This window comes from Melitaea cinxia, chromosome 2, assembly GCF_905220565.1.
Source record: "Melitaea cinxia chromosome 2, ilMelCinx1.1, whole genome shotgun sequence".
Classification (NCBI taxonomy): Eukaryota; Metazoa; Arthropoda; class Insecta; order Lepidoptera; family Nymphalidae; genus Melitaea; species Melitaea cinxia.
Window position 1 is genome coordinate 12,892,776 of NC_059395.1, and position 14,039 is coordinate 12,906,814.

At 33.3% G+C, this 14,039-nt stretch overlaps 2 protein-coding genes and 1 long non-coding RNA gene across 3 annotated transcripts; all 3 read left to right on the top strand.

The window, feature by feature from the left end:
• The first annotated feature begins 1,804 nt into the window (after window positions 1–1,804).
• Window positions 1,805–4,594, top strand: LOC123665197 (NADPH:adrenodoxin oxidoreductase, mitochondrial). Its single transcript, XM_045599542.1, has 4 exons — window positions 1,805–2,253; window positions 2,554–2,710; window positions 2,830–2,949; window positions 3,356–4,594. The coding sequence occupies exons 1-4, from the start codon at window positions 2,093–2,095 to the stop codon at window positions 4,304–4,306; spliced, it is 1,389 nt and encodes a 462-aa protein (XP_045455498.1). The 5' UTR covers window positions 1,805–2,092; the 3' UTR covers window positions 4,307–4,594.
• Window positions 4,595–5,937: 1,343 nt separating this feature from the next.
• On the top strand, window positions 5,938–7,089 carry LOC123665208. Its single transcript, XR_006745007.1, has 2 exons — window positions 5,938–6,179; window positions 6,979–7,089. It is a non-coding gene; the product is annotated as an uncharacterized LOC123665208 (long non-coding RNA).
• A 4,382-nt stretch (window positions 7,090–11,471) lies between these two features.
• On the top strand, window positions 11,472–12,379 carry LOC123665186 (40S ribosomal protein S5). The gene is made up of 2 exons (XM_045599534.1): window positions 11,472–11,581; window positions 11,674–12,379. Exon 2 carries the CDS (start codon window positions 11,683–11,685, stop codon window positions 12,337–12,339), a length of 657 nt encoding a protein of 218 aa, XP_045455490.1. The 5' UTR covers window positions 11,472–11,581; window positions 11,674–11,682; the 3' UTR covers window positions 12,340–12,379.
• The last annotated feature ends 1,660 nt before the right edge of the window (window positions 12,380–14,039 follow it).

Here is a 14,039-nt window from a genome sequence, read left to right on the forward strand (position 1 = left end):
TATAATGATCGTTTACATTTAAAAATTAACCCCTCTAAAAGTAGTGTTATGTTTTTTGGCAATGAAACCTCAAATTCGAATGTTATTTACAATAATGAAATTATAAATAGAGTCACTTCAAAGAAGTTTTTAGGAATAATACTGGACCCAAAACTAACTTTTGAAGAACATATTAAATATGTATCCAAAAATGCTCACACAGGACTAAATGTTATCAGATCACTTTGTGGCGTAACATGGGGTGCAGACCCTAAAATATTGTCAATATTGTATAAAAGTATTGTTAGAAGTCACTTAGATTATAGCTCACTCGCTTATATGAATAGTTCTCATGTAAATAAATTAGACATATTGCAGAATAAGGCTTTAAGAATAATATCTGGTGCTATGTGCTCAACTCCCATAAGGGCCATGGAAGTTGAGACAAAAGTGATGCCTTTGATTTTGAGGCGAATATTACTTGCTGAAAGATACTGTCTCAAACTAATAGCATCAAACAATACTCAAGTAATAAATAAAATTGTACCTTATATAGATAGAACACCAAGAAGACCATTAATAACAGCACAAGGTCTATTATGTGGTAATTCTCCAACACTGTCCGATATACTCCTGGAAATAGACAATAGCTTTTCTAAAATTAGAAAACAGTTTCCATGGCCATGTTACTCTTTCTCTTATCAATGTATTTCACATCCAATTAATATAGTTCAACAGACAATAAACAATAATTCAGAAATGCTTAAATTTTTGGAGGAAAATTCAATGTACTATGTTATCTACACTGATGGGAGCAAAGCAAGTGATTATGTACATGCTGCTCTATATGATCCACAAGCAAAATTTTCTTCAAGTTTTATTCTGCATGAACCCTGCTCTATATTTACGGCAGAGGCATATGCAGTGTATCAGGCATTAATGCGTATTCGCGAAATCAATAACATTAAATATTTTTTAATAATTTCTGATTCCTTGAGTTTGATAACAGCTTTAAGTACCCTCACAGTTAAATACAAGTCTAATTATATACTTTATTTCATTAAACAAATAATTCACCAATACCATAATAAAAATATTCAAATTTTCTTTCTATGGGTGCCTTCCCACAAAGGTATCTCTGGCAATGAAATGGCTGATAAAACTGCATATGAAGGAGTTAATGCTGTTGACGTTAGAAATGCAATGAATGTTCCTATGTCCGATTACTTGCAATGTATTGACCAGAATACTCAAAAGTTGTGGTTAGAAATGTGGAAGAAAGATCAAGATACGAAAGGAAAATGGTATGGGAGCATACAAGAAAGTTTACCTGCAAGACCTTGGTATCATCGTATGCAAGATGCTACTAGAGACTTTATTACTATCATAAATAGACTACGTTTTGGTCATAATACTGCACCGTCACACCTTGCTCGACTCGGCATTATTGCGAATAAAACTTGTCCACATTGTAATTCAAGTGATGGAACTGTGGAACACATTATTTTCGATTGTCAAAAATTTTTGATTGACAGACTAGTGTTGGCCAGTGAACTTAGTGATGTTGAAAATAAGTGTCATTTATTGTCCCGCCCGCCGCCATTAAAACAATTATTACAAGACGAACATACTTACAAGCACATCTACAAATACATAAAGAATACAATTAAAACAATTTAATGAAATGTGCTCATAGCCGTATTATTACATATATGAAGAATAAGAGTTGACCTAAAGGTTATAGATACCAGGTCATAAAATCCCAAAAAAAAAAAAAAAAAATAAAGGTATGTGAAAGTGAAACTGTCAAATGTCAATATGATAAACAGCAAAGATAAACATAAAACAATTTATCTTATGAGAGTTTAGGTTTTAATTTAAGTTTAAAAGACTACGTAACTGATAACTCTGTCAGTAACCCCCCCTGTTTTTTTTTTACTTAAATTTGTATCTGTAATGTGAACCGATATAATTCACTGTATTTTAATTTGAGACTGTAAAATCATGCTTTATTACGTAAAAAGAAATCGTTGAAAATATATTTTACCGTTATCGCGTTACATATTCCCATACTTTGATATTTTTGTTTGTTAACAAATCAAGGCCTTTAAAAATGGTGTTTCGATTGTTTTCAACTTATAAAAATATACCTCGGGTGTGCGTTGTGGGTGCAGGACCAGCTGGCTTTTATGCAGCTATGCATTTAACAAAGAAATTAGAAAATGTACACATTGACATTATAGAAAAACTACCAGTTCCATTTGGGCTAGTGCGGTTAGAGTTTCTTCATTAATATCTTTCTGATAAGATTCTCCAATAGAATCTAAAAATAACAATGATAATAAACTCATGATGTCATAATATATTGTGCTGCATAATTGAAAATATCCAATATTACATGTTTACAAGAATAGTACATCTCTTTTACTAACTTTTCATTTAACATTAGAAATTGGTTTTTTTATTTCAATTTAAAGCTTATTAAAACAAATGTATTGAATAAATCATATTTTAGATTTCTTAAGGCTCATTTCATTGAGTTATCTGAATATTATGCAATAATGCTTTCTGTAGGTATGGCGTTGCCCCTGACCATCCTGAAGTTAAAAATGTAATCAATCAATTCACTAAATTGGCTCAACAGGATAATGTTAATTTTTATGGAAATATAACTTTGGGCAAGGACATAAGTTTGTTACAACTGAGAGAACATTATGATGCTGTTTTATTGGTAATTTTAATTAACTTTTTATTCATTATATTCTCAGAGTATAAAACTTACACATTTTATGATTCACTTTATTCTGTTAATGAAATTATGATTTGTAAGTAGTAAAAGAAACATTTCAGACTTATGGAGCTGAAGAAGATAAGACTTTAGGAATTGAAAATGAAGATGCAAATAATGTGTTAGCTGCAAGAAATTTTGTGGGATGGTACAATGGTCACCCCCGTGATAGAAATCTGAAGGTATACCCAAAAATGAGTAGTAAAAAAATATCACATAGTAAATCCACGCAACATTACACCAGTAAATGTGGTGTGATGGTGGCGCCTTAACACAGACAGTCATGGGTTCAATTCCCACTCGGAGTGGATATTTGTGTTTATACAAATATTTATTTCCAGTCTGGTTGTTAGTCCTTGTGGGTTTTCCCACCGTGCCTTCGGGAGCATGTTAAGCTGTCGGTCCCGGTTGTTATCATGTATACCTAATAGCAAATGTTAGTCATAGTAGGTTATATGGATATATTAGCAGATTCTTCTCCTACACGGAAATAAGCCTATGCCCAGCTGTGGGATATTACAGGCTGAAGCGTAATACCATAATCCTTGATATACAGTTGTCTTTTAATTTAAAATTGTTAATTTTTAGGTTGATCTGTCAGGTCATACTGCAGCTATTCTCGGGCAAGGTAATGTTGCCCTTGATGTTGCTAGAATATTACTATCACCATTGGATGTCTTGAAAAAAACAGATATTACTGATTATGCTCTTCAAGCGATAGCAAGCTCAAAAATTAAGGAATTATATCTAGTAGGTAGAAGAGGACCTCTGAATGTGGCATTTACAATAAAAGAATTACGTGAACAAATAAAATTAGAAAACTGTGCCACAATTTGGAGAAAAAATGATTTTGTCGCGGTTGCAGATGCTGTGAATAGTCTACCACGTCCTAGAAAGAGATTGACTGAGCTAATGCTAAAATCTCTTAATGAAAATGATAATGCTGTTAGTGATAACCAAAAAGTTTTTAAGCCTATATTTTACAGGAGCCCAAAAAAGTTTTTAGTAAATTCTGACAGGCACTTACAGGGTATAGAATTGACTTGTAATACTCTAATAGGTGATAAAATAGAAGAACAAACATGTGTTCCAACAGAAGATTCAGAGATTTTAAACTGTTCCCTTGCATTTCGTAGTATTGGATACAAAAGCATTCAAGTTGACAAAGATTTACCTCTTAATAGTAATGGGGTAGTTATTAATGAAAATGGTCGAGTTACAAGCACTGATGTAAGTAATTTAGCAAAGCTCTACGTGGCTGGATGGCTAGGAACAGGTCCTGTTGGAGTTATATTACATACAATGGGGAATGCATTTCAAGTTGCAAAGTTAATATGTGAAGATTTGAAAAAGCAAGGCAATTATAATAAGGGTGGATTTTTAGAAGTTAAAAGTATAATCAATGAAAGAACTCCTGTTATTGATTGGAGTGGTTGGGAGAAAATCGATAAATATGAAACTGAGGAGGGTAAAAAACTTGGTAAACCTCGGGAAAAGATAGCTTATGTTGAAAAAATGATCCAAGTAGCTTTAAGCTAGATAATAGTTATTTAAATAAATAAATAAAAAAGTAGGTATAATAAATAAATATATATAATAGATTTTTTTTTTAATACTGATCTGTACTGATCAATCTATGTAGTTTTCAAACAGATATTTATTTAAGTCATAAGTGAGTAATATTTTTGTATATCAGGTAATAAACTTTTTTATTTTTCTGTTAATATTATTTCTATGTACTTACTGTACGTAATATGATTGCAGTCATACTATATACTGATTGTATTTTGGATTTAGTTTAAAATTGATAAAGGAGATTTTATACAACAAGCATGAAATGTACTAGAAATAATTTCATAAATACGATATTTATTTTCATATAGATGACGAGCCCTTGAGGGCCAGACCCTCATGGGCTCTTGTGCTATATTTAATACATTTTATCTTCTAGGACTAGGGCTAAAGATTTATTTTAAATAAATATAAGGTCGAAATTTCCATATATTTCCATAATACGAATAAAATTTGGGTTGACACATACAATACGAAACGTTAATTTTGATACTGACTACCCTGCGTGCGTTGCTATGCATTTGTTTATGTTTTTTTTGGTCGTACCAACTCTAAAACCTTTGTGGGCTCATGCACAACACTTTACTGAAGATCATGACTTGATCAATAAAAAAAAAACGTGCGTATAAAGTACACATGTCAGAAGTGAAACTTCTTTGGCAAAATTTAAAGTCCAATTTAAGTCTCATTTATATTTATACCTACAAATTTAAAGCTTTATATTTCCGTTCCAGCGCCAACTAAACACACCGGCATATTTGCGGAACACAAAAAAAAAGTTCCATAATAAAAAAAAATATGATATTATTTTAAAATCTACTTACTTACACTTCTTTTGTTATTTAAAGTTTCATTTGTTTTTCTTAAAATGAGATCACAGAACAGATTTTGCGAGTAAAGGCTATTTGTAAAAAATGGTACATTTTTGAACTTTTCATGTAATCAGGAAAAGTGAAAATAATAATAAAATAACAATTAATTAAATTAGAAAAATGGTGATTAATATTGCGCATTTCCTCCACATGCTCTTATTAAAGTTTCTACCCGTGTAGGCATACCGAGAATGATGTTATCGATGGTCTCTTGGGATAGTCTCCGCCATTCCTCAACTACGGCGATTCGCAGTTCACCTACGTTGGCAGGAGCTGGAATTCTGGACTCAACTTTTCTTTTCAGCAAGTCCCAAACGTGCTCTATTAAGTTCATATCTGGTGATCACGTCGGCCACGCCATAACAGTGATATTCATATCATTGAGATAAGCTTGAGTTACCCAAGCGGTATGCGGTCGAGCATTATCCTGCATAAAAACAAAATCGTCACCGATATATGGGGCAAACGGTACGACATTTTCTTCTAAAGCTTCTCTGATATAGCGGTCTGTAGTCAGACTCCCTCTGTCAATCACTACCAAGTCTGTGCGAGCTCCCAAACAAATGCCCGCCCAAACCATTATTGATCCACATTCGTATGCAACTGTAGTTTCAAAATTTGTCTGAATGTATCGTTCTCCTTTGCGTCTGTATATTCTTTGCATGCCGTCAATTTGATTTAAGAGAATTCTGCATTCATCACTAAACAATACCTTAATCCATTGGTCCGCGTTCCACAGTCGATGTTCCTGAGCAAAAGTTAACCTGTTTCTACGATGATTTACCTCGAACCTTGGAGCCTTGGCGGGCACAAATGAACCCTAAACAGCTTCTTCGAACCTTCTTCGTACCGTACGCTCACTTACGGTTACACCCCGCACTGCTTCTAACTCATGTCGGGCTTGGACGGCTGTCAAACGGGGGTTCCTACGTGCACGAAGCCGAATGAAACGATCATCCCTACTCGAAGTGAGTCTTTTTCTGCCTTGTCCTGCTCTTTTCACATAAGTACCGGTCTCCGTGAACCGTTGGATACTGCGATGGATCGTTGAAACTGGTCGACGAAGATCTCTGGATATCACTCTGTAGGTTTGACCATTTCTTCGCATTTCGAGTGCCCTGGCAAATCTCCGTTGGGGCTAAGTCAGGCATAATTCAGTCCTCAACTCCAAAAAGATACGCGATTAACTTTTTGACCGCCATAGTCACCTATACTTGACAAGGGCTCGCGAGTCCTGTGCGCCAGCGACGTCTATAGGTGACAAAAAACCCGGACCAAAAAATATTAAATAAAATTATTAAATAAATATTTCTAGTATTTTAATTCAACATTTCTGAAAATAGAATATCCCTGCAACATTCGAGTATAAAAAACAAGTCTTTTAGAGCTACAAGTACTGAGAAACATTGAAATAAAAACATGCATTCTTATTCCACGTAAATGATATGTCCAGAACGCCGATGTCGTCTATAGTTGACCGCTAGGGATAATATGTGACGCAAGAGGTATAAATAAATAAATATTTACAACATACACACACGGTCATCTATTCCTAAAGTAAGCAACTTAATGCTTGTGTTATAACTTGGTAACAGCTGACTGGTATAGCTACATTTTTTTTTGATAAGCATACATATAAATAATACATATATAAATGAATATATATTACACCCAGACTCGGGGTGGGAATCGAACCCATAACCTCCTTCACCGTTGAAGCAAGTGTTATTTAATTACATTAACGCACTTATCTTCGAAAAGTCACAGGTCCATGCCCGGGATCGAGCTGCGACTGCCCAAATAGGAAGCCACAGTCCAAACCACTGGGCTATTATGAAAGTATTAATAAGAGAATATTCGCTTTTTGAAGAAGTTTTATTTTGTTTTTTAATATAACTATTTACCTTTATACCATTGTAACTACTTTTTGTTTAATTTTACTTCTGTACTGTTGTTTTTTTACTACGTAAAAGTGTTTGATTATATTATGTATGCAAGAAGTAATAAATAAATAAAATAAATAATACCCACTTTATATTTATCGAAACATTAATATGAATAATAAAAGTAGTCAACCTAAAATCGAAATCAAATCATACCTACTGTTTTTTGGAGTACAGTATTGCTAAAATAATAAAATGGCAGCTCCCTACAATTAGGGAAGTAAAACCAGAAAGGGGAACACTGACCTTACGAAATCCTGAAAATCAGCATCCACATCAAGATAGGTATAGTTCGCGTCATGTAAAAAGAACGCTGGCCTTGAAGCTGCGCAGAAGCGATTTATCGGTCTATTTGGTGGTACGGGGTAGGGGGACGGGAGTGTTTATCACTGTCGCATGCTTGCCGGTGTGCTATTGGTTGACAGCGGTTGACAGTTAGACGTCGACTCAAATTATTATCGCGCACAAAAGTTTTAAATTACAAAATTCTCCATTTACTATTTATTTCACTAAAAAACAATTATCAATTTATCATTTTAAACACATAAAAACTATTAAGATACGAATATCGAGAGTACAGATAATTATTATTTTTGAATACGACATTTCAATAACTAAAAAATTTGTTATTGCTTTTGTTTAAAAAAAAATTGTGATTTTGTAAAGTGATAATTATTATACTTATTTAGTCCGAATTATTCGCACTTGTATTTCTAGTATTTTTTAATGTACCTACCAATAACCATTATACGAAGCCGCGAGTGAAAGCCTAATTAAAAAATAAAACAGTAGTACTTGTGCGCGAGTATACCCATGCGCAAACGCACCCCCTCCAATTTCTTTCAGCGTTCTTTTTACATGACGCGAACTATACAGATAGATATGCTATTATATGCACGGTTTGACCCATAGATCAAGTAAAAAAAAATAGATAACGCACTTAGAACAAAAAAGTGAAGCGACTTTTTTAAATATGTGTGAGTGAGTGAAGTGTTGACACTTTTTAAAAAAAGTCCCTGAAAATTTTATTAAATGGGATTAAACACAATTAATTTAATATAGGTAAAATGGGTATGCGAAAATAAAAATCTGTTTATAGTTTTAAATATATTTACTCCTTTTTTTGCTTCAAATTGTTAAATAAATCTATTGCAGCCATGTTTTGATTTAATGAATTACATAAATCTGTGTCAATGAAAATTGCGTTTTTTAGTAATTGATGATTCCTCTGAAGGGCAAGTTCCTCTTTTAAAGACGCCTAACTGTTTGCTGTAATTATTTAATTTTTTTACATTTTTTTTTAAATAAAGTTCCTGTTTTTTTAACTTTTCTCTTAGTTTATGTTTTCTAGGTGTATCAAAGATTGAATCTTGGTAAAATTACTACTATAATATATACATACATTTGCTCAAAAAAAGCATGCTTTCGTGCTAAATAATGAACTTGTCTGTCTGCTCCTTCGCACATATTGATTGGGAGTTTTTGTATATAGCATGGCAATTTTTAATAAAGTGTGAGGGGGATAGAATGTTTTAGATGCACTATCCACTGTTCTTGGTTAAAATAGTAGGGTTGGTAGCACTGTCGATAATAATGTAACAACCTTTGTAATCTCTATAGCACACGCTAGATGGCTCTACCTACCAAAAACAACATTAACTGTTGTTCGACAAAAACGTTGCCGTTTCATCAAAACGTTGCCGTTTCAATCAAATTTCAATCAAATCAGTCAAAAAATTTACCCTCCTGCGCCTCCGGTACAAAGAACTGATACCCTGAAGGTCAATTCAACGAAGAAGTTAGCAACGTGAAGTTAGCTAGCCAATGAAGTATCACTTCTTACGTGCGCACAAGTACACACACTTTTTTATTTTACGCCCTTATTTATTATTATTATTATTAAATGCTAAGTGAAATGAAATGCTAATGAAAATGAAAGTTGTTATTATTTTATTTATTTGATATTTGTGTTTTATTTTTAATATTTTATCTCTTTAATTACTTATCATTGATTAATCGAATCAACAATAACTATTGGAGACATAAAAAGAAACCTATGCTCCTGCAATTACACCAAGTTTTAAAAAATAAACAGTTTTATAATACCTAGTGATGAATTAGAAATGTTTTCTCTTTAGACTTGGGTTAATAATATGGATCTTGTGCCAGCTATTCAACCAAACATTGATGGTATCGTCGAAATTAACTAAAATTATAGCAATAGTTTATTAGCTAATATGTTGTAATCATTTCATACAAGATCGCTATAGTAAATTTTATACAAAATTTACAGACGGTTCCAAAGATCAATCAGGGCTTTTTATAATGTTCAGAATAACAGTCAGGCTTGCTTCAAAATTCAATTCAATTTCAAAACAACGTTAAATATCTCAGTAAGGCATGCGGTATTGATTGCCACAGTAGAAACTTTGTCTTATGTTGCTGATACTCCGGCTTAGGATTTAGTCATTTTGTCGGACTCGAAAAGTGCACTACCACACGTGGCTCACTGCGCCTTGACCATTTGAGGATTTCTGATAGCGAGTACGCTATAGAGTACTATAATGCGATCTATGTATGAAATGATTGCACAAAATAGAAAAGTGATACTGCAATGGATACCTTGACATGTCGGCATTCCAGGGACTGAAAAAGTGGACAACTTAGCTCAAAACGCAATAGTAGAGGCAATAAAATTACACTGTGTACCATTCTTTTCGGATGTACTGGGGTCGTTAAAAGATATAATAATAATATTAATAAAAATAATAATATATCACTTAGCTCCTAAGTCCACCAACACCCCAGATCCCACCAACTACCGCCCCCTAACGTGTCTGACCTCCATCTACAAGACACTGACGTCCGTTCTGAGCTGTAAGATCTCACGACATATTGGTGAGCTTAATATCTTATCTGCAGCTCAGAACGGATGTCGTGGAGGCGGTCGCGGTACAAAGGAGCTCCTTCTCATTGACTCTGTGGCGGGCCAACTTGTCAGACGCAACCGTCGGAACTTTTCAGCCGCCTGGATCGACTACAAATAGGCTTTCGACTCGGTGCCTCATTCATGGCTCCAGCATACCCAGAATATAATTTAAATAAGCTCATGTCAGCGAAGTCAGCAGAAGAATACACTTCACATTCCACTCTCTCAAGCGTCTCCAATATTTTCTTCCATTTCACACCAAAATTATGCTTGCACAAACCCTACCTATCCTTGATTATGCTGATGTATGCTATCTGGATGTGACTGAGAAGCTACTTAGAAAGTTAGAGCGTCTCCAAAATCTTGCCATAAGATTCATTTTTGGCCTGCGAAAATTTGATCGCATCTCTCACTTTCGTGCTCAGTTAAAATGGCTCCCTATTCGTCTTCGGCGTGATATGCACATCCTGTCCACCCTCTTCAGTATCCTTCATGATCCTAATGCTCCGTTGTATCTTCAATCCCGATTTCACATCCTGCCCTCTCCTACTCGTTGCAGGCGCCCTATGAAGTGAAGCTATGTTAGATATACCGAAATGTAACACAAAATTTAAGTTAAATTCATTTACGGTACGCGCCTCCGTACTATGGAACAATCTCCCAAGTGACATCAGAACTAGTCCTTCCCTTGTTTCCTTTAAATATAAATTAAAGAAACACTTGCTTTCACTAGCAAATGTGTAATCATCTGTATAGAATATGTCTGATTTACGTATGTATGTATTTTTGTATTTTGGTATGTATCTATACATGTATTTAGTATGTAGTATATTATATATATATATATATATATATATATATATATTTGAATACAAAAGTATAAATTTATCAAATTTATCATCTTTTCTTTTTTTTTTTACGTTTTTTTTTTCTTTTTCTTAGTAAATCTTCTTGCACTGTTTGCCTCGCTGTATAAAACGCTTACTCATGACCATGGGTTGACTGGAAGAAATCTCTTTCAGAGATAAGTCCACCTTTGCCATAAACATTATTATTATGTTGTTTTTAAATGTGTTTTTTGAGTGCAATAAAGTATATATATAAATAATGTAGGGGTATTCAACAGTACCTTGGCTTCACAAACTTCTGAAGAAGTTAGAAATGTTTATAAATCAGTCTTAATATGTTTAAAGAGACGTTGTTTATTTAGTTAAGAACGAAGGACGTGGTCAGTGTATGACAAAACCTCCTATTTTTTTAAAGAATAAAAAAAATACTTAATTCATGATTTATTCGTATACATGTGTAAAACTTTTAATTCTATATTGATGACATTGATGTAGAAAACTAGAATAGTAAAATAAAAACTAGAAACAGTATTTTTTTAATAATGGCAATTCTTTAGATACTGCCAACTCCGAGAACCTACGTAAAGCTTACTTCCTTTTTCTCGTGTTCTTTTGACAACACGAGGTTATATCTTGTGTATTGTGACTAGGTTTGTGTGAAATTTTTAATTCATTAATAATATTTTTATTGATTTGAAGTGATTTATTTAGTGCGTTATTGAATATATGTATTGTATTTCAGGTTTTCACAATGGCAGAGGAAAATTGGAATGATGATGCTGAAGCGGGCAGCATGGCTGTTGAAAGCATGCCATTGCCACAACCCGCTGACATTCCGGAGATTAAATTGTTCGGAAGATGGAGTTGTTACGATGTCCAGGTTTCAGATATGTCCCTGCAAGATTACATTTCAGTAAAGGAAAAATACGCTAAGTACTTGCCTCACTCTGCAGGCAGATACGCACACAAGCGATTCCGTAAAGCTCAGTGCCCAATTGTTGAACGTCTGACAAACTCCCTGATGATGCATGGACGCAATAATGGTAAGAAGCTGATGGCAGTGCGTATCGTTAAGCACGCATTTGAGATCATCCATCTACTGACTGGGGAAAATCCCCTCCAAGTTCTTGTGACGGCCATTATCAACTCTGGACCTCGTGAAGATTCGACGAGAATCGGTCGTGCCGGTACAGTACGTCGTCAAGCTGTGGACGTCTCTCCTCTGCGTCGTGTGAACCAGGCTATCTGGTTGTTGTGCACTGGAGCACGGGAAGCAGCTTTCAGAAACATCAAGACAATTGCTGAGTGCGTCGCTGATGAGCTTATCAACGCTGCTAAGGGTTCATCAAACTCTTACGCTATCAAGAAGAAGGATGAGTTAGAACGTGTTGCTAAATCCAACCGTTAAGTGCTGTTGTGGTGAGGATTTAATAAATAATGTAAGAATATATTGTGTTTTATTTAATATGCAATTTACACAAACTAATAATGTAAATAGTAAACAATACTGTTATGAAAATTTCATTATTATTGAATTAAAATTTATAAATTCTTAATATCTCTGCTGTTCGTTACCTTTCATTAATTTTGCTTGGAATTAATTACTACTTTCATTTAGTATTTTTGTTGTCCAAATGATATTTGCCATACCAACAAACTGATTGATAAAAATATTTTTTTTAGTTTTAAAAATTAGTATTTATTGACATTAAAACTTTAAATTTTAATGTCAATAGCATCTGTTTAGTTTTCCACAATTTAAGTGCATTTTTGAATGTTTACAACATAATGTTATCAACTAAGGTAGGGCACAGCAGAAAATGTCCTGTTCAAAATATGAAGCAGCCCAACGCCGTAGCATCTCGACCTTACAGGAGATTACAGCTAAATAATACTGTTTTCAAGCAGTGTTGTGTTCCTGTTGGCTTGTAAGGTGACCAGAGCTCTGAGGGGGGAATTGGGATAGCGTCGGCAATGCGCTTGTGGTGCTTATGGTGTTGCAGACGTCTATAAGCTACAGTACTCGCTTACCCGTTGGTGAGCCGTATGCTTGTTTGCCGACCTAGTTGTATAAAAAAAAATTCTTTGATATCAGACATTAACTAAAACATTTTATATATTTGTAATATTTATGACAATCCAATGAAAATACTAATCTTAGGTTATTTCAAGTACATGAAATTAAATATCTAAATAGGAAGGAAATAAATCATAAGCTTAGTCACCATATAATATAAATATACATATACAGAAATAATACATTTGTAAATATATAAATATTACACCAAGACTCATATAACTATTATGCTGAACTCAATAGGTCAATTTTGCACTATGTCTAAATTAACATTCTATAAATCTACTTATGACTTACAAATTTAGAAAATTAATAAAAAAGTAAGCTATAGTTAAAAATAAATAATATTTATATATTTTTACATGTGCTTATAAAAACAATAGTTTTATTTATTTATTTATTTACACTTTTGCACACTAATACAAGGTTTTAACAGCATAACAAATGAAATATAAAAATAAAATTTTCATCAGCTGCAACAGGCAGCCTTATCGCTAATACAGCTATCTCTTCCAGGCAACCTTTGGGCAGAGGACTAAATAAGAAGTGTGGAATGGGGTGCAAAAATGTTATGTAACATACATATGAACATGTTATAGTCACAAACGTACATGTACACCAAATACATTTACTTACATATACATAATACTTACATATACATACATTCAGATATATACATATACACATACATATATATCAATAATAGTAAAATTTATTACCAAAATAAAAAATTACTTCATTCAAGTAGGTTTCTAAAGCACTTTTGGATCGTCATTTTAGAAATGAAAATTAAACTTGTTTTAATAATATACTTAATTATTGTTTATTTATTTATTTATTTAATAAAAAGGTTTACCAACAGTGTTTGTACTAATACATTCATAAAAATTAAAAAAAAGTCTAAAAACTAACACTAAATACAAAAACCAATTAAAGGTAAACACAGCATGCAAATATACAAAAAAAAATTAAACAATTTTCCGAATATCAGTCAGTACCTAACTGTCACTGTATGTTTTCACTACAATCTA

Bases quoted from the DNA above. Each gene is read 5' to 3' on its own strand.
- LOC123665197 (XM_045599542.1), top strand. From the start codon at position 2,093: ATGGTGTTTCGATTGTTTTCAACTTATAAAAATATACCTCGGGTGTGC. The intron at 2,254-2,553 runs GTTAGAGTTTCT...TGCTTTCTGTAG, and splicing joins GTTCCATTTGGGCTAGTGCG to GTATGGCGTTGCCCCTGACC. The intron at 2,950-3,355 runs GTATACCCAAAA...GTTAATTTTTAG, and splicing joins CCCGTGATAGAAATCTGAAG to GTTGATCTGTCAGGTCATAC.
- LOC123665186 (XM_045599534.1), top strand. From the start codon at position 11,683: ATGGCAGAGGAAAATTGGAATGATGATGCTGAAGCGGGCAGCATGGCT.